This window comes from Gnatocerus cornutus, chromosome 9, assembly GCF_029298725.1.
Source record: "Gnatocerus cornutus isolate USDA-ARS CGAHR chromosome 9, icGnaCorn1.1, whole genome shotgun sequence".
In the NCBI taxonomy this organism is placed as follows: Eukaryota; Metazoa; Arthropoda; class Insecta; order Coleoptera; family Tenebrionidae; genus Gnatocerus; species Gnatocerus cornutus.
The window spans coordinates 3106036-3130994 of record NC_142241.1 but is presented as its reverse complement, the minus strand read 5'-3'; the positions used below and the strand labels follow the sequence as shown (position 1 = coordinate 3130994).

The 24959-nt window shown below is 31.4% G+C and overlaps 1 protein-coding gene across 2 annotated transcripts in view; it reads left to right on the top strand.

The window, feature by feature from the left end:
- if (integrin subunit alpha inflated) overlaps nt 1–24959 on the top strand; it is an 87976-nt gene that overhangs the window by 29616 nt on the left and 33401 nt on the right. For both annotated transcript variants that reach the window (XM_088044796.1, XM_088044795.1), the window contains exons 3-4: nt 464–564; nt 23982–24102. In XM_088044796.1, coding sequence (XP_087900922.1) covers nt 464–564; nt 23982–24102 — 222 coding nt within the window. The remainder of the gene's footprint in view (nt 1–463; nt 565–23981; nt 24103–24959) is intronic.

The following is a 24959-nucleotide window of genomic DNA, read 5'->3' as shown; positions in this document are numbered from 1 at the left end:
TAATCTCGCTTGACCACTCGAAGAAAAACGAAAAATTCATGATCACACCCACATCGAATCAATCATTCCCGTTTACTGTCACCGCCAATTAATTCCTCGAATTACATCCAACTATTATAAATTGAAGGCATGTGTTGGCGCCTATTACAACGCTTCTTAATCCGGGCGGCCTTGTTAGGCAATGGCAGGTAGGCCGCATTATTTATCAACCCACGATCTCTCAATGGGCTTCAATACATTCATCACACGAATTAAAGTCGACAAGTGTTGAACACTGCCCTTTGGAAGTAACCAGATCTTGTAGTATCGCTGCGGGAGGTTTAATTAAAACGAGCCCACTTTGTTCCGGATAATCTTTTGGATGCTTTCAGTGTCAAAAGTTGACAGGTGGTTTCATAAATTCTGATGGTGGGAATTTTTTTTTCTTTTATTTGTTAATTTCTTTTATTGTTAATTGTTGCAGGTCACAATCGCGACACTCGCGACCAGCTGATGGACAACAAGACCGAGCAATGGTTCGGCGCGACCGTCAGTTCTTCAGGCCGAGAGGAAGGCCCTATCGTGGTAAGTCTGAATTTAATGCCGTGGCGTATTGACATCATTGACGGACGATCGATCGACTTCAAACTTGCTCTACCGCATTACAGAAGCGATATGTCCGTATTTGCCGCTGATGACCGCGCTTTTTTATCATCGAACGAACATTCGATATTCAGGAAACGTACGCGGTGACATCGACGGTCAACGTCCACGAATGATCTTTTTTTCCAGGAGATAATGTTAAGAGTACCAACAATTTGCTGGGGACCGGTATCGCGAGTTATGAGGGCTTTCATTCACCTCCAGTCCCTTTATTCTTTTACCGCCTGCAATGGCCAGGGCTTGAGTACAGTTTATCAAACGCTCTAGTGCGGTTATGGCTTTGACTTTTTAAACCGTTTATAGAGCCACCTTACCATAATCATAATGAACCGTAATAAATATTCTCAATCTCTTTTCAAATATGCAATGTGCATTGCGAGTTATTGATGACTATTTATTTCAAATCGTGCGTAATAGTCGTAATTTTTGATCCAAAAATATTTTTTTGGACATATTTTTACACTAGGTTCCTTATGCTTCTAAGAAAAATTAGATTATCTGGACCTAAGTCCCACTTAGTAATAGAAACTTTCAAAAAAAATTAACAATGTTTTTACAAAAATAAAGATAATGCGATATTAGAAATAATGGCTAACAAAGATATATTAAAATTAACCCAAATTCAACAACTTTTATGGACTATTTAACCTTCAAAATAACGCCCACAAATTTCGTTCTTGTGACACCAAAAATGTGGAAATAAACCGCGTTCAAGTTTTTTTGTAATTTTTTTTAGCTACTCGAAATAAAAATTTCTACAAATTCTCCTTTTCGCTCTAAATTTTTGTAAATCGGCACTGTAAATAAGACAGTCAAGAGTGATAATCTCCACAAATTTAGTTAAAATCACTTAACAAATAAAGAAATTACAGGTTTAAAAAAAATTGGTGGCCTTTTTATGGTCTTAAAACGAAATTTTTTAAAAATTCGACTTTTCAAAATTTTTGTAAATTAGTGATATTACTAAAACAAACAAAAGAAACAACATGCCTAAATTTCGTTCCTCTCGCACTAGAAATAACGAAATTACAGTGTTGAAAAAATTGACATTTTCACTGTTGTCTAAATAAAAATTTCTAAATATTCTCCTTTTTTGGTCTAAATTTTTCTAAAACTCTTAATAAGACAGTTAGGAATTATAAACTTTCACAAATTTGGTTATAGTGGCATTAAAAATGAAGAACTTACAGGTCGTTTAAAATTTTTGGTCACAATTTTTTTTTGGTTAAAAAACAAAAATTTTTCTTCGCTCTTCGAAATCAAAATTTCTAAAAATTCTCTTTTTTGGTTTAAATTTTTTTAAATTGACGCTCTTAATAAGGCAGTGGAGATTGACAATCTCCACAAATTTCGTTAAAATCGCATAAAAAATATAGAAATTACAGGATTAAAAAAAATTGGTGGCATTTTTTTGGTCTTAAAACGAACATTTGACGACTTTTTGATCTAAATTTTTGCAAATTAGTGATATTACTAAAACAAACAAAAGAAACAACATGCCTAAATTTCGTTCCTGTCGCACTAGAAATAACGAAATTACAGTGTTGAAAAAATTGACATTTTCACTGTTGTCTAAATAAAAATTTCTAAATATTCTCCTTTTTTGGTCTAAATTTTTCTAAAACTCTTAATAAGACAGTTAGGACTTATAAACTTTCACAAATTTGGTTATAGTGGCATTAAAAATGAAGAACTTACAGGTCGTTTAAAATTTTTGGTCACATTTTTTTTTGGTTAAAAAACAAAAATTTTTCTTCGCTCTTCGAAATCAAAATTTCTAAAAATTCTCTTTTTCGGTCTAAATTTTTTTAAATTGACGCTCTTAATAAGGCAGTGGAGATTGACAATCTCCACAAATTTCGTTAAAATCGCATAAAAAATAAAGAAATTACAGGATTAAAAAAAATTGGTGGCATTTTTTTGGTCTTAAAACGAACATTTGAGGACTTTTTGATCTAAATTTTTGCAAATTAGTGATATTACTAAAACAAACAAAAGAAACAACATGCATAAATTTCGTTAAAATCGCATAAAAAATAAAGAAATTACAGAATCAAAAAAAAATTGGTGGCCTTCTTATGGTCTTAAAACGAAATTTTTTAAAAATTCGACTTTTTAATCAAAATTTTTGTAAATTAGTGATATTACTAAAACAAACAAAAGAAACAACATGCCTAAATTTCGTTCCTGTCGCACTAAAAATAACGAAATTACAGTGTTGAAAAAATTGACATTTTCACTGTTGTCCAAATAAAAATTTCTAAATATTCTCCTTTTTTGGTCTAAATTTTTCTAAAACTCTTAATAAGACAGTTAGGAATTATAAACTTTCACAAATTTGGTTATACTGGCATTAAAAATGAAGAACTTACAGGTCGTTTAAAATTTTTGGTCACAATTTTTTTTTGGTTAAAAAACAAAAATTTTTCTTCGCTCTTCGAAATCAAAATTTCTAAAAATTCTCTTTTTCGGTCTAAATTTTTCTAAATTGACGCTCTTAATAAGGCAGTGGAGATTGACAATCTCCACAAATTTCGTTAAAATCGCATAAAAAATATAGAAATTACAGGATTAAAAAAAATTGGTGGCATTTTTTTGGTCTTAAAACGAACATTTGACGACTTTTTGATCTAAATTTTTGCAAATTAGTGATATTACTAAAACAAACAAAAGAAACAACATGCCTAAATTTCGTTCCTCTCGCACTAGAAATAACGAAATTACAGTGTTGAAAAAATTGACATTTTCACTGTTGTCTAAATAAAAATTTCTAAATATTCTCCTTTTTTGGTCTAAATTTTTCTAAAACTCTTAATAAGACAGTTAGGACTTATAAACTTTCACAAATTTGGTTATAGTGGCATTAAAAATGAAGAACTTACAGGTCGTTTAAAATTTTTGGTCACATTTTTTTTTGGTTAAAAAACAAAAATTTTTCTTCGCTCTTCGAAATCAAAATTTCTAAAAATTCTCTTTTTCGGTCTAATTTTTTTTAAATTGACGCTCTTAATAAGGCAGTGGAGATTGACAATCTCCACAAATTTCGTTAAAATCGCACAAAAAATAAAGAAATTACAGGATTAAAAAAAAAATTGGTGGCATTTTTTTGGTCTTAAAACGAACATTTGAGGACTTTTTGATCTAAATTTTTGCAAATTAGTGATATTACTAAAACAAACAAAAGAAACAACATGCCTAAATTTCGTTCCTCTCGCACTAGAAATAACGAAATTACAGTGTTGAAAAAATTGACATTTTCACTGTTGTCTAAATAAAAATTTCTAAATATTCTCCTTTTTTGGTCTAAATTTTTCTAAAACTCTTAATAAGACAGTTAGGACTTATAAACTTTCACAAATTTGGTTATAGTGGCATTAAAAATGAAGAACTTACAGGTCGTTTAAAATTTTTGGTCACATTTTTTTTGGTTAAAAAACAAAAATTTTTCTTCGCTCTTCGAAATCAAAATTTCTAAAAATTCTCTTTTTCGGTCTAAATTTTTTTAAATTGACGCTCTTAATAAGGCAGTGGAGATTGACAATCTCCACAAATTTCGTTAAAATCGCACAAAAAATAAAGAAATTACAGGATTAAAAAAAAAATTGGTGGCATTTTTTTGGTCTTAAAACGAACATTTGAGGACTTTTTGATCTAAATTTTTGCAAATTAGTGATATTACTAAAACAAACAAAAGAAACAACATGCCTAAATTTCGTTCCTCTCGCACTAGAAATAACGAAATTACATTGTTGAAAAAATTGACATTTTCACTGTTGTCTAAATAGAAATTTCTAAATATTCTCCTTTTTTGGTCTAAATTTTTCTAAAACTCTTAATAAGACAGTTAGGACTTATAAACTTTCACAAATTTGGTTATAGTGGTATTAAAAATGAAGAACTTACAGGTCGTTTAAAATTTTTGGTCACATTTTTTTTTGGTTAAAAAACAAAAATTTTTCTTCGCTCTTCGAAATCAAAATTTCTAAAAATTCTCTTTTTTGGTCTAAATTTTTTTAAATTGACGCTCTTAATAAGGCAGTGGAGATTGACAATCTCCACAAATTTCGTTAAAATCGCATAAAAAATATAGAAATTACAGGATTAAAAAAAATTGGTGGCATTTTTTTGGTCTTAAAACGAAGATTTGACGACTTTTTGATCTAAATTTTTGCAAATTAGTGATATTACTAAAACAAACAAAAGAAACAACATGCCTAAATTTCGTTCCTGTCGCACTAAAAATAACGAAATTACAGTGTTGAAAAGATTGACATTTTCACTGTTGTCCAAATAAAAATTTCTAAATATTCTCCTTTTTTGGTCTAAATTTTTCTAAAACTCTTAATAAGACAGTTAGGACATACAAACTTTCACAAATTTGGTTATAGTGGCATTAAAAATGAACTTACAGGTCGTTTAAAATTTTTGGTCACAATTTTTTTTTGGTTAAAAAACAAAAATTTTTCTTCGCTGCTCGAAATCAAAATTTCTAAAAATTCTCTTTTTCGGTCTAAATTTTTTTAAATTGACGCTCTTAATAAGGCAGTGGAGATTGACAATCTCCACAAATTTCGTTAAAATCGCATAAAAAACAAAGAAATTACAGGATTAAAAAAAATTGGTGGCACTTTTTTGGTCTTAAAACGAACATTTGACGACTTTTTGATCTAAATTTTTGCAAATTAGTGATATTACTAAAACAAACAAAAGAAACAACATGCAGAAATTTTGTTCCTGTCGCACTAAAAATAACGAAATTACAGTGTTGAAAAAATTGACATTTTCACTGTTCTCTAAATAAAAATTTCTAAATATTCTCCTTTTTTGGTCTAAATTTTTCTAAAACTCTTAATAAGACAGTTAGGACTTATAAACTTCACAAATTTGGTTATAGTGGCATTAAAAATGAAGAACTTACAGGTCGTTTAAAATTTTTGGTCACATTTTTTTTGGTTAAAAAACAAAAATTTTTCTTCGCTCTTCGAAATCAAAATTTCTAAAAATTCTCTTTTTCGGTCTAAATTTTTTTAAATTGACGCTCTTAATAAGGCAGTGGAGATTGACAATCTCCACAAATTTCGTTAAAATCGCACAAAAAATAAAGAAATTACAGGATTAAAAAAAATTGGTGGCATTTTTTTTGTCTTAAAACGAACATTTGACGACTTTTTGATCTAAATTTTTGCAAATTAGTGATATTACTAAAACAAACAAAAGAAACAACATGCCTAAATTTCGTTCCTGTCGCACTAAAAATAACGAAATTACAGTGTTGAAAAAATTGACATTTTCACTGTTGTTCAAATAAAAACTTCTAAATATTCTCCTTTTTTGGTCTAAATTTTTCTAAAACTCTTAATAAGACAGTTAGGACTTATAAACTTTCACAAATTTGGTTATAGTGGCATTAAAAATGAAGAACTTACAGGTCGTTTAAAATTTTTGGTCACAATTTTTTTTTGGTTAAAAAACAAAAATTTTTCTTCGCTCTTCGAAATCAAAATTTCTAAAAATTCTCTTTTTCGGTCTAAATTTTTTTAAATTGACGCTCTTAATAAGGCAGTGGAGATTGACAATCTCCACAAATTTCGTTAAAATCGCATAAAAAATAAAGAAATTACAGGATTAAAAAAAATTGGTGGCATTTTTTTGGTCTTAAAACGAACATTTGACGACTTTTTGATCTAAATTTTTGCAAATTAGTGATATTACTAAAACAAACAAAAGAAACAACATGCCTAAATTTCGTTCATGTCGCACTAAAAATAACGAAATTACAGTGTTGAAAAAATTGACATTTTCACTGTTGTCCAAATAAAAACTTCTAAATATTCTCCTTTTTTGGTCTAAATTTTTCTAAAACTCTTAATAAGACAGTTAGGAATTATAAACTTTCACAAATTTGGTTATAGTGGCATTAAAAATGAAGAACTTACAGGTCGTTTAAAATTTTTGGTCACATTTTTTTTGGTCAAAAAACAAAAATTTTTCTTCGCTCTTCGAAATCAAAATTTCTAAAAATTCTCTTTTTCGGTCTAAATTTTTTTAAATTGACGCTCTTAATAAGGCAGTGGAGATTGACAATCTCCACAAATTTCGTTAAAATCGCATAAAAAATAAAGAAATTACAGGATTAAAAAAAATTGGTGGCATTTTTTTGGTCTTAAAACGAACATTTGACGACTTTTTGATCTAAATTTTTGCAAATTAGTGATATTACTAAAACAAACAAAAGAAACAACATGCCTAAATTTCGTTCATGTCGCACTAAAAATAACGAAATTACAGTGTTGATGAAAATTGACAATTTCACAGTTGTCCAAATAAAAATTTCTAAATATTCTCCTTTTTTGGTCTAAATTTTTCTAAAACTCTTAATAAGACAGTTAGGAATTATAAACTTTCACAAATTTGGTTATAGTGGCATTAAAAATGAAGAACTTACAGGTCGTTTAAAATTTTTGGTCACATTTTTTTTTGGTTAAAAAACAAAAATTTTTCTTCGCTCTTCGAAATCAAAATTTCTAAAAATTCTCTTTTTCGGTCTAAATTTTTTTAAATTGACGCTCTTAATAAGGCAGTGGAGATTGACAATCTCCACAAATTTCGTTAAAATCGCATAAAAAATAAAGAAATTACAGGATTAAAAAAAATTGGTGGCATTTTTTTTGTCTTAAAACGAACATTTGACGACTTTTTGATCTAAATTTTTGCAAATTAGTGATATTACTAAAACAAACAAAAGAAACAACATGCCTAAATTTCGTTCCTGTCGCACTAAAAATAACGAAATTACAGTGTTGAAAAAATTGACATTTTCACTGTTGTTCAAATAAAAACTTCTAAATATTCTCCTTTTTTGGTCTAAATTTTTCTAAAACTCTTAATAAGACAGTTAGGACTTATAAACTTTCACAAATTTGGTTATAGTGGCATTAAAAATGAAGAACTTACAGGTCGTTTAAAATTTTTGGTCACAATTTTTTTTTGGTTAAAAAACAAAAATTTTTCTTCGCTCTTCGAAATCAAAATTTCTAAAAATTCTCTTTTTCGGTCTAAATTTTTTTAAATTGACGCTCTTAATAAGGCAGTGGAGATTGACAATCTCCACAAATTTCGTTAAAATCGCATAAAAAATAAAGAAATTACAGGATTAAAAAAAATTGGTGGCATTTTTTTGGTCTTAAAACGAACATTTGAGGACTTTTTGATCTAAATTTTTGCAAATTAGTGATATTACTAAAACAAACAAAAGAAACAACATGCATAAATTTCGTTAAAATCGCATAAAAAATAAAGAAATTACAGAATCAAAAAAAAATTGGTGGCCTTCTTATGGTCTTAAAACGAAATTTTTTAAAAATTCGACTTTTTAATCAAAATTTTTGTAAATTAGTGATATTACTAAAACAAACAAAAGAAACAACATGCCTAAATTTCGTTCCTGTCGTACTAAAAATAACGAAATTACAGTGTTGAAAAAATTGACATTTTCACTGTTGTCTAAATAAAAACTTCTAAATATTCTCCTTTTTTGGTCTAAATTTTTCTAAAACTCTTAATAAGACAGTTAGGACTTATAAACTTTCACAAATTTGGTTATAGTGGCATTAAAAATGAAGAACTTACAGGTCGTTTAAAATTTTTGGTCACATTTTTTTTTGGTTAAAAAACAAAAATTTTTCTTCGCTCTTCGAAATCAAAATTTCTAAAAATTCTCTTTTTCGGTCTAAATTTTTTTAAATTGACGCTCTTAATAAGGCAGTGGAGATTGACAATCTCCACAAATTTCGTTAAAATCGCCTAAAAAATAAAGAAATTACAGGATTAAAAAAAAATGGTGGCATTTTTTTGGTCTTAAAACGAAAATTTGTAAAAATTCGACTTTTTGATCTAAATTTTTGCAAATTAGTGATATTACTAAAACAAACAAAAGAAAAAAAATGCATAAATTTCGTTCCTGTCGCACTAGAAATAAGAAATTACAGTGTTGAAAAAATTGACATTTTCAGTTGTCCAAATAAAAATTTCTAAATATACTCCTTTTTGGTTTAAATTTTTCTAAATTGGTACTATTAATAAGACAGTCAAAACTTATAAACTCCACAAATTTCCAAATGTTCCAATACACGTGTTTTTTTCTCTAGTATCCCCAATTAATATAATTGCGTTTATCATCAATTTGAGTTTGGGTCAGTTGAGTAACAAAATCACCTCGAAATGTAGACCTGTAAGGAGTTGGTTTGCAAGACTGACCAGCTGGGAAGAAATATTTATTAGATGAGACCCAACCATTTGAGCGTTATTATGTTTATAGGGGTTTGCGGTAAGGTGGCTGTAAACGATTTAAAAAGTCAAAACCATAACCGCACTAGAGCGTTTGTTAAACTGTAAATACCGCGTGTTATCCGTTCTGCTGCGGTAATTTTTGTTCCTTTCCCATTCATCACGGTCAGTAAATAGCCGTTTCGATACCAGGAATGTCCACATGACCCATGTGGTACCGCAATGAATGTGCGACAAGTTGGTGAATTAGGCTTTAGCACTTAAAGAGCGGCTCCACTTCTTCACGTGCCAACCGGTGCGCTGTAAGAAATTAATTCAGGGTAAGGTGGTTCTGTATGCCTTCTTCAGATTTCCGCCGCCTAGCGCGTTACATGTTGCAAAAAGAGGAAATTTTCGACCTACCCGACCTTTCGCTGTCGTGGCTACCTAAGGAGAATCGGAAAAATATGAGGACGACAAATGCGTTAAGCCTTTGTGGCCTTTCGTTCCGTTGACCTTTTTGTGGTGAAACGCCCGGGTACGCCCATGTTTATGGCTTTTATAAATTGACGGGACGCCAGCAGGAAAATTACGTAATTATCTCGTATAAAGTCGATGAGGGTGATGATGAAACGAGCCACTGATGAAAATGATGATGAATAGGTGCGTACTATACATAATGGAACGTCTATTCTTACGCCACGGTCTGCAGGACAAAAAAATGCATTAACTTTTGACAACTAAATCTGATCGTAATGTAGGAAGATAATAGATGACAGGAGATTCGCATGACGTAGGAAGAATGGAACGGAGCTGACAGGGAATAAAGTCATAAATAAACTGATGCAATTAAAGGGCGGTGAGGGAATTTTTGGAAAAAAAATCGCTTTACCAGACTAGGACGCAAAATGGTTTTACCGGACAAATCGTTTTTTTAACATACTGCATCGGTTTAACATAACGTGCATGAAATCCTTAAAACTCGTTAATAAATCACCTATATTTGGAGCTAAATCACGATTTCTGCTATAAACACGCGGTTTTGAAGGCTATATTCAAAAAATAAAGATCAAAATATATCCAATAGTGAGTTTTTATGAAGATTCAACAGTTAATTATTGACAAATGGGCACAAACATGCGTGAAATCCATAAAAAATGTCAATAAAACACAACCTATATTTGGGCCTAAATGACGATTTTTGCTATAAATACGAGGTTTTGAAGGCTATATTCGAAAAATAGAAGTCAAAATACATCAAATGATGAGTTTTTATCAAGATCCTACGGTTAATTATTGACAAATCGGCACAAATGTGCGTGAAATCCACAAAACTGGTTAACTCATTTTTTGAAAAAAAAATTGCAAATTTTTACTTTACCGGACCTTGGCAGATTAGTACCGAAAATAGATCTTTACCGGACGGGTCGTTCTTTTATTTTTAGCCCAAACGTGCATGAAATTCACAAAAATTGTCAATAAAACACAACCTATATTTGGGCCTAAATGACGATTTTTGCTATAAATAGGAGGTTTTGAAGACTATATTCGAAAAATAGAAGTCGAAATATATCAAATGATGAGTTTTTATCAAGATCCTACGGTTAATTATTGTCAAATCGGCACAAATGTGCTAGAATTCCACAAAACTGGTTAACACGTTTTTGGAAAAAAATAGCAAATTTCTACTTTACCGGCTTTGGCAGATTAGTACCCAAAATAGATCTTTACCGGACGGGTCGTTCTTTTATTTTTAGCACAAACGTGCATGGAATCCACAAAACTTGTCAATAAAACACAACCTATATTTGGGCCTAAATGACGATTTTTGCTATAAATACGAGCTTTTGAAGGCTATATTCGAAAAATAGAAGTCAAAATACATCAAATGATGAGTTTTTATCAAGATCCTACGGTTAATTATTGACAAATCGGCACAAATGTGCGTGAAATCCACAAAACTGGTTAACTCGTTTTTAGAAAAAAAATTGCAAATTTTTACTTTACCGGACCTTGGCAGATTAGTACCCAAAATAGATCTTTACCGGACGGGTCGTTCTTTTATTTTTAGCACAAACGTGCATGAAATTCACAAAAATTGTCAATAAAACACAACCTATATTTGGGCCTAAATGACGATTTTTGCTGTAAATACGAGGTTTTGAAGGCTATATTCGAAAAATAGAAGTCAAAATATATCAAATGATGAGTTTTTATCAAGATCCTACGGTTAATTATTGACAAATCGGCACAAATGTGCGTGAAATCCACAAAACTGGTTAACTCGTTTTTAGAAAAAAAATTGCAAATTTTTACTTTACCGGACCTTAGCAGATTAGTACCCAAAATAGATCTTTACCGGACGGGTCGTTCTTTTATTTTTAGCACAAACGTGCATGAAATTCACAAAAATTGTCAATAAAACACAACCTATGTTTGGGCCTAAATGACGATTTTTGCTATAAATACGAGGTTTTGAAGGCTATATTCGAAAAATAGAAGTCAAAATACATCAAATGATGAGTTTTTACCAAGATCCTACGGTTAATTATTGACAAATCGGCACAAATGTGCTTGAAATCCATAAACCTGGTTAACTCGTTTTTAGAAAAAAAAATTGCAAATTTTTACTTTACCGGACCTTAGCAGATTAGTACCCAAAATAGATCTTTACCGGACGGGTCGTTCTTTTATTTTTAGCACAAACGTGCATGAAATCCACAAAAATTGTCAATAAAATACAACCTATATTTGGGCCTAAATGACGATTTTTGCTATAAATACGAGGTTTTGAGGGCTATATTCGAAAAATAGAAGTCAAAATACATCAAATGATGAGTTTTTACCAAGATCCTACTGTTAATTATTGACAAATCGGCACAAATGTGCGTGAAATCCACAAAACTGGTTAACTCATTTTTTGAAAAAAAAATTGCAAATTTTTACTTTACCGGACCTTGGCAGATTAGTACCCAAAATAGATCTTTACCGGACGGGTCGTTCTTTTATTTTTAGCACAAACGTGCATGAAATTCACAAAAATTGTCAATAAAACACAACCTATATTTGGGCCTAAATGACGATTTTTGCTATAAATACGAGGTTTTGAAGGCTATATTCGAAAAATAGAAGTCAAAATACATCAATTGATGAGTTTTTACCAAGATCCTACTGTTAATTATTGACAAATCGGCACAAATGTGCGTGAAATCCACAAAACTGGTTAACTCGTTTTTTGAAAAAAAAATTGCAAATTTTCACTTTACCGGCCTTGGCAGATTAGTACCCAAAATAGATATTTACCTGACGGGTCGTTCTTTTATTTTTAGCACAAACGTGCATGAAATCCACAAAAATTGTCGATAAAACACAACCTATATTTGGGCCTAAATGACGACTTTTGCTATAAATACGAGGTTTTGAAGGCTATATTTGAAAAATAGAAGTCAAAATACATCAAATGATGAATTTTTATCAAGATCCTACGGTTAATTATTGACAAATCGGCACAAATGTGCGTGAAATCCGCAAAACTGGTTAACTCGTTTTTAGAAAAAAAATTGCAAATTTTTACTTTACCGGACCTTGGCAGATTAGTACTTAAAATAGATCTTTACCGAACGGGACGTTCTTTTATTTTTAGCACAAACGTGCATGAAATCCAAAAAAATTGTCAATAAAACACAACCTATATTTAGGCCTGAATGACGATTTTTGCTATAAATACGAGGTTTTGAAGATTATATTCGAAAAATAGAAGTCGAAATACATTAAATGATGAGTTTTTATCAAGATCGTACGGTTAATTACTGACAAATCGGCACAAATGTGCTTGACATCCACAAAACTGGTTAACTCGTTTTTGGAAAAAAAAAAAGCAAATTTTTTCTTTACCGCACTTTGTCGGACTTGTACGTAAAATAGGGTGCAGAAAATCCACAAAATTCGCCAACTCGTTTTTGGAAAAAAAATAGCAAATTTTTACTTTACCGCACTTTGACTAGTTCGTTTTTTCGATCATACGGTATTATATTCTCATGTCTCCGCACATAAATTTCTTCACCTTCCCATTCAATTAGATTTATAATGTACCCATGAGCAACTGCATCTTTAGCTATCTACAAGATTAATATTTTCGCTGTCAAGCTTAAGAAGACAAATTAATAAAAAGTCATTGGCACCAAAAGGCATTCTTGTTGCATTTACGGTCAACTTTCACGATAACCTTTATCTAATGGTGTCTTTCTTCTCCACATTTCAAGGTCACTATAGATAATATCATATTTTATTACCACTCTAAAATGAAGACGACGTGAAATTGTTTGGCAGATACGAAGGCGGTGTCTGACTTTATGGACAGTCTATTATAATCTATAGTTACATCACAACGATTTATTAACGAGAGCGTGGTCTAGAAAACCCTGAGATTTTGAAAAATGCACCTCAAATTGGCACGAATTTCTGTGCAATAGACGCTCAAGCTGAGATAATCTTTTGTGCGCCTCCGTCATTTTCAAGTCTAGGCAGTCAAACGTGATATTTAAAATAGTTGGTTTTATTTTGCTAGTTGGCAACAGTGCATAAATAAAATAATAAAGGTAAACTAATTAAATAAAGTTACAACAAAAATTTCAGAAACACATTTGCATTTAAATTAATCTTGAATTGTTCGATTTGAATGCGGTGCTATAATACCAACCTATTTTCCTACTGCTAAACTTCCCTAAATGTATGAATGGCGTTTCAAATTCATACCAAAACTCAAAATAGATAACTACAGGGTGATTCTTATTAATATTAATCAAAGGGTGCGTTGACATTTTTTGGACATGTGTTTTCTTACCTCATACGATTTTGCTCAAGTTAGAAAAAACTGCGTGCTTTTCACTGGTGAACGTTATTTTGACATTTGTTACCGAGCGTAACAAGAGATAATCTAATAAAAAGTGTTAATCTGTCTTGAACCAACCACAATCCGCAAATCTAACATTTACACCTCACTTGACAGATGACAGATCAGTGACAGCGATGTTGGAGCCCAATGGCGTATCATGTGGTGACATTTTGCGCTAAAAGAAATTCATTTTAATGGTCCAAAATGTGCTTTGACCACACTAGATTTGCATCATTTTAGTTCGCAATAATGGTTCATAACAAGTAGCAGTAGTTCCGTGTTCAATATTGCCGAAAAATAATTAATTATTACATGCACCCTAACCCCCGTCAGTTCTACGCTTATGTTCAACCGTTCAACGAGTAGCGAATTGCACTACGCCCTACGTCAAAATTCGCAAAGTCGTCTATGATTAATATTAATAAGAATCACTCTGTATTAATTTATTATTGATGTTTCACACGTCTGGAAATGCTTGGAAATTTCAACACTTTCTTCTCATTTCCAAAAGAACATTTTCCAGCGTAGTAAAACAAATAACTATTCACTCGAATTTCCAGAGATCCGATTTCGTTTTTGTATGGACACTCTGTATAAAACCTGAGATGGAAATAGGTTCATTTAACCGAGTTAGACCAATCATTATTTTCACTCAACGTCAATCGAAACACTTCAAAAATCTCTTGAAAATTAATCTATGACGCAACCAGAACAACATTAGGTTGCTTATCTTCATGAGGTGGTCGTATTGTTGAGCCACAATATAAATAACAATTTATACTTAAAACCGCTTAGTCAAGTGAAGAAGAAGATATCGTCACGTTTCTGATCTTTTGATTATAAAATATAAATAAAATACCACCAACCCTCGGCACGCCTCGCGTTTTTCAGAAAAGGGTTGAAGCGGCCCACCTTAATTGTCATTTAAATAATTGCGATTTATCCTCGTCACATTTGCAAGGTCAATAAATAGAAAGGTGTGTACATTTTCCGTTGTCCTCCCGTCAGATTAAAAATAGATTAGGGTGTGTTTGTGATCATCAAAATGAGTGAATTCACTCAAGTTGTGACAGCTGAAAACTGTCGTTAACCTTTGTGGATGCCGCCACCATTTTTTCGGTTCAGAGAGTCAAAAAGCAATAAACCGACAATTTGGAAGCGGCGCTCTTTCACAGTGCATAATATTAATTTAAAAGTCGGCAAGAAAAGTTAAAACCACGAGCACTGAAAGGCAATTTTCCGCGTGTTCTTCAGTAAGTATTGATATATTGATTGGTTCAGCAGCAGCTACTGAACACCCGGTACCAGAAGAAGCAAAAAACTCGTCCGTTTTAGAGAAAAACGACACATGTTACCATTTGTCGTGCATTTGTTAATACCACATGTTTCCTACTTTTTATTATAAAGAAGCAGAGCTTTATCCGGTTCATGGACATTTTTTACGTCATCAAGTATATCAAGTTAACAGGTGGATTCGTTTATTTTATTATTATATCATGTGATCCACAAAATTTTTGTTTAAGGTAGGCCATGAAAGAGAGAGACAAACATAGAAGTCATGTCGGAGTGAAATTTTGTTTTTGACTTAACCTCAATTTTTTGATGAAAATATAATTTCGAGGCGCAAATTAGAGAAAATGTATCGTGTGTCTCTTTAGAATCAATAATGTATTGAAAACTAATTGAAATTAAATCAAATGACAAATGTCAAACTACTGTCAAATTTTTCTCGGCTTAGGTAAATTTTGTCAAAGCCTACCCTAAATAAAAATTTTGTGGATCACACGTTATAGACCAGGGTCGATAATTCTTGAAACCAAAAAGAATCGTAGTAGAATGAAACCTATTGGAAAATGTTGAGAATATTACAAAAATGAATGGAAAAATAAATTACTGTCGATTCGAGATCGGGAAGTGGGAGAGGGTGGGTTTTTAAGGGTTAAAATCGGTTTATCTCGATTTCCGGCAAAACTACAAGTCTTATGGAAAAAAGTTAAATGGCAAAGTTGTAGGTAATAAAAAGATCTACAACTTTTGTATTTACACTTTTTTCTCATAACCTCAAAATTCACATGAAAAACTCTTTTTATTTTTATCTTTTACAATTTTTTTTTTTATGAAATTTGGTGAGAACTTACCTTTGTATATACCAAATACACAAGAATTTTTTGGATTTGAAAAATTCATTTTTTCTCCTTATTTTTATTTAATACCGAAAAAGCACCCTAATTTTCAATCGAAAATTCACGCGTCAAAATATCAGCTTTTTTAAAAAAGTTGGCGGGCTTTTTATTCGTTGAAATCTCTACTTTCTGATAGTGTAATAAAAAATATACGTCACTATGGAAAATATTTTCAAAAAATTTAAAAAACGAAAAAAACTCTAATCGAAAAATACTTTTTCTATCATTATCATTTTTGCAGGAAAAATTTTTATCTAACGAGAAAAACAAAGACAAAATTATCAAATCGTTAATGGAAACATTACAGTCTTACGGATTTTCTTGTAAACAAGCGGAAGAAGATGCTGATGCTGATATAATTAAGACCTCGATAGAAGTTGCTAGAGATACAAGTAAAACTGTAATTGTTGTGGGACAAGATATTGATCTTTTGGTCCTTTTGAATCAATTAAATTTAAATAATCATGACATTTATCTTCTCAAGCCAGGTTCTGGAACAGTAAAAGATCAATTTTTCACGTCTAAGAGTTTCAAATATGAATCTTTTCAAAATATCATTGCACTTCTGCATTGTTTTTTAGGTTGCGATACATCTGGGTTTGCCGGAAAAGGAAAAAAAGTATCGTAAATGCATTATTAGACGCTAAAAATTTGCCCAATGTGGCCAATATCTTTTATAAAAAAGATGCAAACAAACACGATATCCAAAAAAATGGATTACAATTAATAATAGTTATTTATAAGTGTAAAAATGATAATCTAACGCTGAATCGATTAAGATTTACAAAATATCAATTGGCAAAAATTAAATCATCTTTCATATTGGCGAATCTTCCACCTACAGAAGGTGCAGCAGAACAACATTGTTACAGGGCATATTATCAGCTTCAAACTTGGCTGGGTAATAAACTGACAGCTACAGATTGGGGCTGGACACAACATGAACGAGGTATTATACCTAAATTCACAGAAAAGGAATTGATTCCGGAAATGCTGCTCAAAACTATTTGCTGCAGTTGTGAAACTGGATGTAACAGTTTAAAATGTGGTTGCCGAACTAGTATATTATGGAACGCGTTTCATAATGAACATTTTGCCGCACGCACGTACATAAAGTAGTAAGTGCGGCAAAATGCATTATGAACAAGTATCATACGCTATTTTTTCTATTTCGCGTTATTTTAAACGAAAAAACTTGATTTCGAAATCTAGGGAATTTTAGGGTAGTTGGCATTTGCAAAATGTTCGGGAAAAAATTCGAAGTAGCCAAATCCAATTTCAGTCAGTTTGACAGTTTGACAGGTGTGACGTTTTGAGGTTACCGGAGCCCAAGCGAGCCAAGAGAGCGAAGATGTTGATCATGATCATGATGGTTCTCTTGCAACCAAAGAGTTTTTCTCCGATGAATTATTAAGCCAAGTACAACAAGAAATAATAGTGTATTGATCGATTTATCAAGGTTAATCAAGACCAAAATCTAAATTGTCAACGCTGACGGCAGGTTGACGGTTTGTCTGCTGCAAACCTAAGAAAAATATAAGTTCCTGGAAATATTGACACGGGATTGGTTCATTACGATACCGAAATACGCTCAAACGCGTATCGAAATATCTTCATTATGAACGCGAAATAGAAAAACATGGTTTAAAATGCACAAATTTATGTTCAAATTGTCATGGATCTGAAAAATGCTCTAATGTAGAAAAAAAAGCCTACGAGGAACTTAATGATTCGGATGAAATTGTGGATAAAGAAATAATGCAGACTGGACATAATATTGGAAACGAAGACGGTGATGGTCTTGAAGATTCCCAAGATTTGCTAGAATCGGAAAACGACGAAGGAATACCATCAAAGAGACAAATTATTGAACTAAAAATATTCCGAAGAACATTTATATAGTATGAGATTTTTTTTATGACAAAAATATAATAAAACTGTAATAAACCAGCTTTTTTACTGAAAAAAAAAAATTATAACATCCTCATTTTTAGATAAAATTCCCTTTAAATCCTATCTTGAATATTTTTAACAACCATTTTCCCATGTTTTATTTTGCAATCTTAATGTTTGATGGATTGAAAATTTTTTTGTTTATCAATGTAACATAGAATCATACGCTAAATAAGTAATTACAGTGTTAATATTAATAAATAGCTCAAAATTGAACATAATGATAGAAAAATAATTTTTCGGATTCGAGTTTTTTTCGTTTTTTAAATTTTTTGAAAATATTTTCCATAGTGACGTATATTTTTTATTACACTATCAGAAAGTAGAGATTTCAACGAATAAAAAGCCCACCAACTTTTTTAAAAAAACTGATATTTTGACGCGTGAATTTTCGATTGAAAATTAGGGTGCTTTTTCGGTATTACATAAAGTATTTCATAAGGAGAAAAAACGAATTTTTCAAATCCCAAAAATTCTTGTGTATTTGGTATATACAAAGGTAAGTTCTCACCAAATTTCATAAAAAAAAAATGTAAAAGATAAAAATAAAAAACCAAAAACGTGGTTTTTTGAGTTTTTCATGTGAATTTTGAGGTTATGAGAAAAAAGGGTAAATATAAAAGTTGTTGATCTTTTTATTACCAACAACTTTGCCATTTAACTTTTTTCCATAAGACTTGTAGTTTTGCCGGAAATCGACATAAACCGATTTTAACCCTTAAAAACCCACCCTCTCCCACTTCCCGACCTCGAATCGACCGTAATTTATTTTTCCATTCATTTTTGTAATATTCTCAACATTTTCCAATAGGTTTCATTCTACTTCGATTTTTTTGCACTTTTTACCTGTTTTTGAAGGCTTCGACACTGGTCTATTATTATTAAAATCAATATAAACAAGTTTTGAACAATATGAGATACCGGGTGTTCAATTAAAACCGTATTAACGTTTAATGCATTGGATTGTTTTCATGCAGCTTTCCGAATGAATCAGCAAAATTCGTAAGCTCTTCTCAGTTTTCGTGAATCAGGTGCGCGGTCCCACCCATCAATTTCTTTTTTCGGATTTAATATTATACAATGCAATATTCAACTCAGATATGAATAACTCGTTTGCTTGGGATCCATTACTGATTGAAAACGTATTTTTTCTTTGGATGTCAGTTATTGATGGTCTGTAAAGATCTATCATCAATGGGAATTCATTAATTAAGCCCATTACCCATTACCAAAGGTTGTTTTGTCAATGATATTCAATTTTCGACAGGTATTGTGTACAGCTGTAGACGATATTCACAGTGAAAGTGATATGGCAGGAAGAATTTTCGAAGGAAAATAAAACGTTTATATGCATTCCTGTTGCAAATGCCGTTTTTAAAGAGCAGTCGCATCTGAAAAAAATTTGAATGTCAAATTCTGGGGAGACAATGACGCCAATTTCCAAAATTATTTATCAAGATACCTTAAATATCTTAAATAAAAAATAATAATTGCAATTTGAATTTTATAATGATTTTTCGTTTGTATTAAATCTAGGTATAGTATATCCGGTGAAAGATTGAAAGATTTTGACAGTTGACATATGGGTTGGCAGCAAATTATACTACAAAATGCACTAAAAACACTAAATTCCTACGCGAACTGGGTTGACAGTAGTAAGTGGGCTTATTTCGTTATTTTAAATTTCGCGCGTAAATTTAGTGACTTTTGTGTCATTCAATCTCTCCCTGTACGAACTGTAATATCCGTTCGCAAAACATAAAAATTACAAAAAGGTTGGCAAAAACAAAACATCCTAAACTAAACGTGACACTGGCGACAGTAGTAACAATGGGCAGTTGACGTTTCTATTGTCAAAAGTTCAAAGTTTCAAATTCATTGAGAGAAATCAACTGAATCCTTAATACTTCTCTTAGATAACCTAAAATAAAATAAATGGATCTGATATAACCAACAAACTTCAAAGTACAGTCCCAAAGAAAATTCTATTGATGCATATCGCCAAATACACGCTGATTTACCAAAAATTTAGGGATTTTTGATTTTTATGTGTTAGAATGGATGGTTTCGCGGATTGCTAAACAAAAGTAATTTGAATTTTATTTTTTTTTCTGTTTTCCCGAACCTTCAAATAAAATTCGGTTAATGGTGGATTATAATTTAAGGAGTTCTTAATTCGAGAGCCATTTTTAGGATCGATTGTTATTGCGACATTATTAAAAAAATCGAATCAAAACCGTGAAATTTTAAATTTCTCACTCGAAATTTTGGAGTAGGTGTTATTGAAAACTGGAGAGCTGTCACGATATTGTCAAAACAGTGTTGTCAGTTCTAGGAATTTTCCCCGAATCTAGGGATTTTTGAAGTATTGGAGACGAAAAGGGTTTTTTTTTCATTTTTTGGACGAATCTAAGGGAATCTAGTGTTTAAGTAAATATAATTTCTATTTTGAAGGGAAAAAAATATTTATTAATTTCTCAAAATATTTGGATTTCTTTCCATAATCCTTGGTTTTATTAAAAATATTTTTCCTGTAGAAGATTTTCTGATTTACAAAACAGCAATTTTAAAAATCAGTAGGAATTTAAAGGAATAAGTTAGATACCTCTGTAGTAGAGAGGCACATGTCAATCTTGTTTAAAAGCAAAATAATAAAAACATACTCTGCAATTGGTGACAGTTTGACAAATGTGACAGTTCTTGTTTGACAGAAAAATTATAAAGTAAATTTTAGGACAAGAACAATTTTTTTGTAGAGCTCTATTATTGATTAAAAAAGACATTTTTTTCGTTAGTAAGGTCAAAATATACATAAAAATAGTGATTAAATAACAAAAACTCCAATTCAATTTTATGTGGATCTTTTATAAACAAATTTAGTCTAATTCAAGGTGTTTATAAATGTTTCTAGCATCAAGGGTGGCTATGAAATGTTATAAAAATTTGCCGCTCATTACAAATGTGAGCTTCAATTTTTCAACTGACATTTGCAGTTAACCTCAAACATGGAGTAAAGTAAATTTTGAGAAATAAACTGTTAGTTGTGGTTTAAAACCTGAAAATGAAAAACTTGGACACGAAATTGTAATTGAAACGTCATTGACGTAAGCAGCATTATAAAAAAAAATTTAAGATAGTTATATTCACTATGAAAACAAAGCGGCAAAATAGTGCATGACAGGAATTCCGGAGCCACCTTTGATGCTAGAAACATTTATATTATAAACGCCTTGTAGAAAAAAAAAATTCTCAAAAATGTTTGTGGAAATAATTTTTTTTTGAAAAATTAATATAATTCAGAAATAATGCAATTTAGGTATAGCATATTTTTTTCGGAGAAAAATGGCAAACACGTTTACAACAGTTAAAGAGTTAAAAGTACAAGAAGCAAGAAGCACTCAGGAAAACATAACCAGTTGAAATATCTTGATGAAATTTTCATGATTTCAATTTTATGCTGAAATAAAGCCTTTCTGCAAATTTCATCAAAATCTGCTTACTGCTCCTAGGTACTGCTCTTTTTATGGAAACCAGATAGAATGTAAATTCTTCAACTTTTAGAACGGCGATATCTTAGGAATGCTAATTGTTAGGAAAAAAAGCAGAACGACCATTTTTGTAGATAATGTGATGATCTACAATTTTTATTTGGGCTAAATTTTTGATAAAACATACCGTTTTCAAGAAAAAGCCAAAAAACCGAAAATTTTGGCCTTTCACATTGAATAACTTTTTTAGCACACATGGGACCTATAGGGACTTTTGACACTTTATTTCTATAGGTGTAGCCAAGGTCTCTACCAAAATGGCAACTCTGTCGGAATGTTTGTTATTTGAAATGTCTATTTTGACCGGGCTACGTTTGTACAGTATGATCCAAAAAATTTTTTGATCGGCCCTTCTTTGAAAAACAAAAGACATGGAAAACGTAGGTCCTAGTTGAAACAATCTGCAGCTGTCAACCTGATTATTGGTTGTAAAGTATTTGATAATAATTCAAACTGGTATTGAAGAGATTTGAGTTTTTGGTGGCCGTCTGCGCTCTTGTGAAAACCGTTAACATGTTGAGGCCGAAGTTTGAGGTTATGTTACTAAAAACAGTGTAAAAACAACATGGATAAAAAACACCAGTAGTGCAACGTGCAATTGCTTCTCTAAACAAATAAATAACAAATAAGCGAACAAAAAACAAGTGTATTTAATACAAAAATGTTAAAAGTGGTTGCACACGCACATGAGTTTTCAGTCTCAAAAACACAACTCAATGTTTTTAGGGTGATTCATTGTGTCCACCCATTTTTTCATTTACATTTTGGCACCATTTCTTAAATAGGACTCGATAGCAAAAGCCTTTTCCAACGGTGAACTGCTTTTCACTTAAGACAGTAATGACACTAATGACAGCCAAATGACAACTCAAATTTATTATGCGAAGTTCCCTACGCCATACGTTTTCAGCCTTTTTTGTTTTCCACAAAAGGGCTGAACAAAAATTTATTGGGTCATACTGTATTTTCCAGAATGTTTTGACGTATGAAATTCATGCTGCCTAGGAATTTTCTAGGGATTTTTAGGTTTTAATCTAGACATCATTTATGTTGATCTGAGAACACTGGACTAATAAACTAACAATACTTTTTAAATCTAATTGTGTGTTGTATTTGCAGTAAAAAGGTTAGTTTAGGCACAAAGGGACGTTACACAGTGACAGATTTTTATTTCGCAGTTTCACAACCTTCAAAATTTTCAGCGGGAAATTGAAATTTTAATTTTTTAGCTCAATTTTTTACTAATATCCTAATAACATTACAACGTGTTTATAAATGTTACTAGCATCAAGGGTGGCTATGACATGTCAAATAAATTTGCCGCTCTTTAGAAATGTGAGTTTAGATTTTTCAACTGACATTTGTAGTTAACCTCAATCATTGAACAAAGTTAGTTTTGAAAACAAACTGTTCAAGTTGTGGTTTGAAGCCTGAAAATCGAAAAATTTTGACACAAAACCGTAACTGAAAAGTAGTAGACGTAAGTGACATTTAAATAATTGTGAACATAGTTATATTCACTATGACAACAAAGCGCATGACAAAGCCCCCCTTGATGCTAGAAACATTTATAAACACCTTGTAGAAATTTAAAAATTGCTGTCAAAATATGACCTAACCAAATTGAATTTGAAACTTCCGGAGAGCAGGAAAATACAAGTTTTCATAAAACGTATTCTATTGCCCGTGGTCTCAATCTTCTCCGGCCACCTGGTACACTCAATTCCCATTTCGCGATCTCAAATATTCAAAAAAACCATGAAACTCGTCCGAAGATGGATCGTCGAAATTCGCCGCCAACATAGCATTGTTTTACAAATAGGGCTTTTGAATAGCCATGTCGCTGTCGATTTTTTGAACCATGCCCAAATCGATCTCGAGATTTATTCGCATCGGCATCCGACATTTTGTTGATTTTCATTGGTATTGGCTCTACGTGTCTTGACAATGTTTACAAATCTCTGGCGTGTTTTACATACAATAAAGACTAAACGTGTACCGCTGTATAAACAGACAGCGAATTTTTCGCGACAGGGAAAATCACCCAACATCTGCTAAAACTAAAACTAAAATCAACAAATTCACACTGCTAATATTATATGCGGTTGAAGCTGGGACAGTTCTTGGAGTTAAATGCAAGACCGCAAGGAATGTTGAGCTTGTGGTATGTTCTAATTTAGTCGAGATTGCGAAGAACTTACAGGTATGGACAAGCTGTTAGTACTATTTAAGTCTTACATGGTACAAACATTATATCACCGTTAGGCTTAAAACAAAACGGCTTTTTCCACTGTTTTCATTTACACATTTGATTCATTCAATTCTAAATATAAAAATCAAATGCAGTGGTCTCTAGTGGTTGGTAACATTGGAGATTTTGACACTGCCTGTCATGAACTGTCATGGGACAATTAAAAAATTGTTCTGACACTTTGTAACTTGATTCTTATTACGTTCTTCTATTCTTATTGATTCTTATTACGTTCTTTTTTTCAGGCTTGTGCCCCACGCTACACCTGGTTTCCCAATGGTCGCGCCCGCAGAGATCCCGTGGGAACATGCTACGTATCAAACGGATTCTTCGCTAATTTTAATGAATATTCCCCTTGCAGAACATGTAAGTTATAACTGTAATTGATTAACCCATTACCGCCCAGTGTCCTATATATAGGACAGCCAGTTTACAATTTTTTTTAAAGTACTTTAGAATTGTTTTTTCTGTATGTTTTAATTTTTACCATAAACTACTGCCTTTTGACTTTCCATAACCATTTTTTTTTTCAAGCAAATGGTTGTTTCAGTTTTTAGCAAAAAAATATTGAAAAACCTTGGATTTCAGTGCATTTGTCACTTCACCGTATTTATTTTTTTTGCTGTAAAATGAAAAACTGAATATACAATTTGACTTATGGATTATTACATGTAAGGTTCATTCTTAACAAAGCCACATATTTTGTACATATTTTCTGCTTTTTTCATAGTAATAATAGGTCGTAAATATAATAATAGGTCCTATACAGGTTCCGTTCACCCCCAAAATCATCTTTAATTTTAAAGATAAAATTTTCAAAATTTGCATACGCTCACAGTTAACAAAGCTCTAGAAGCTGACCCAGAATTTTGTTTTTTATCACTGATAGTTTTGGCGTCGCGACGCCTTAAAATGTAATTTTTAGGTAATTGTTGAGGGTTTGTGATATCAACCCCTAATTTAATTTTTTTTCCATACAAATATGTTTAAAATATCTCAGTTGTTATTTTAGATTTAATGCAAATTGTCTTCAAAATTTGAGAAAAAAATGCTGTTTTATCAAGTTAGTTTCCAATTTCATTACGTCAAAATTGGGAACTACGTTTACACCCATCTGTCAACATCTTGTGTCACAAATGACATCTATTCTTTGGCTCGCTTTAGATTGTAACAAAAGTCTTACTTGGTAAAATTGTCGCTTTGTCGATGTTAATTAACGATTT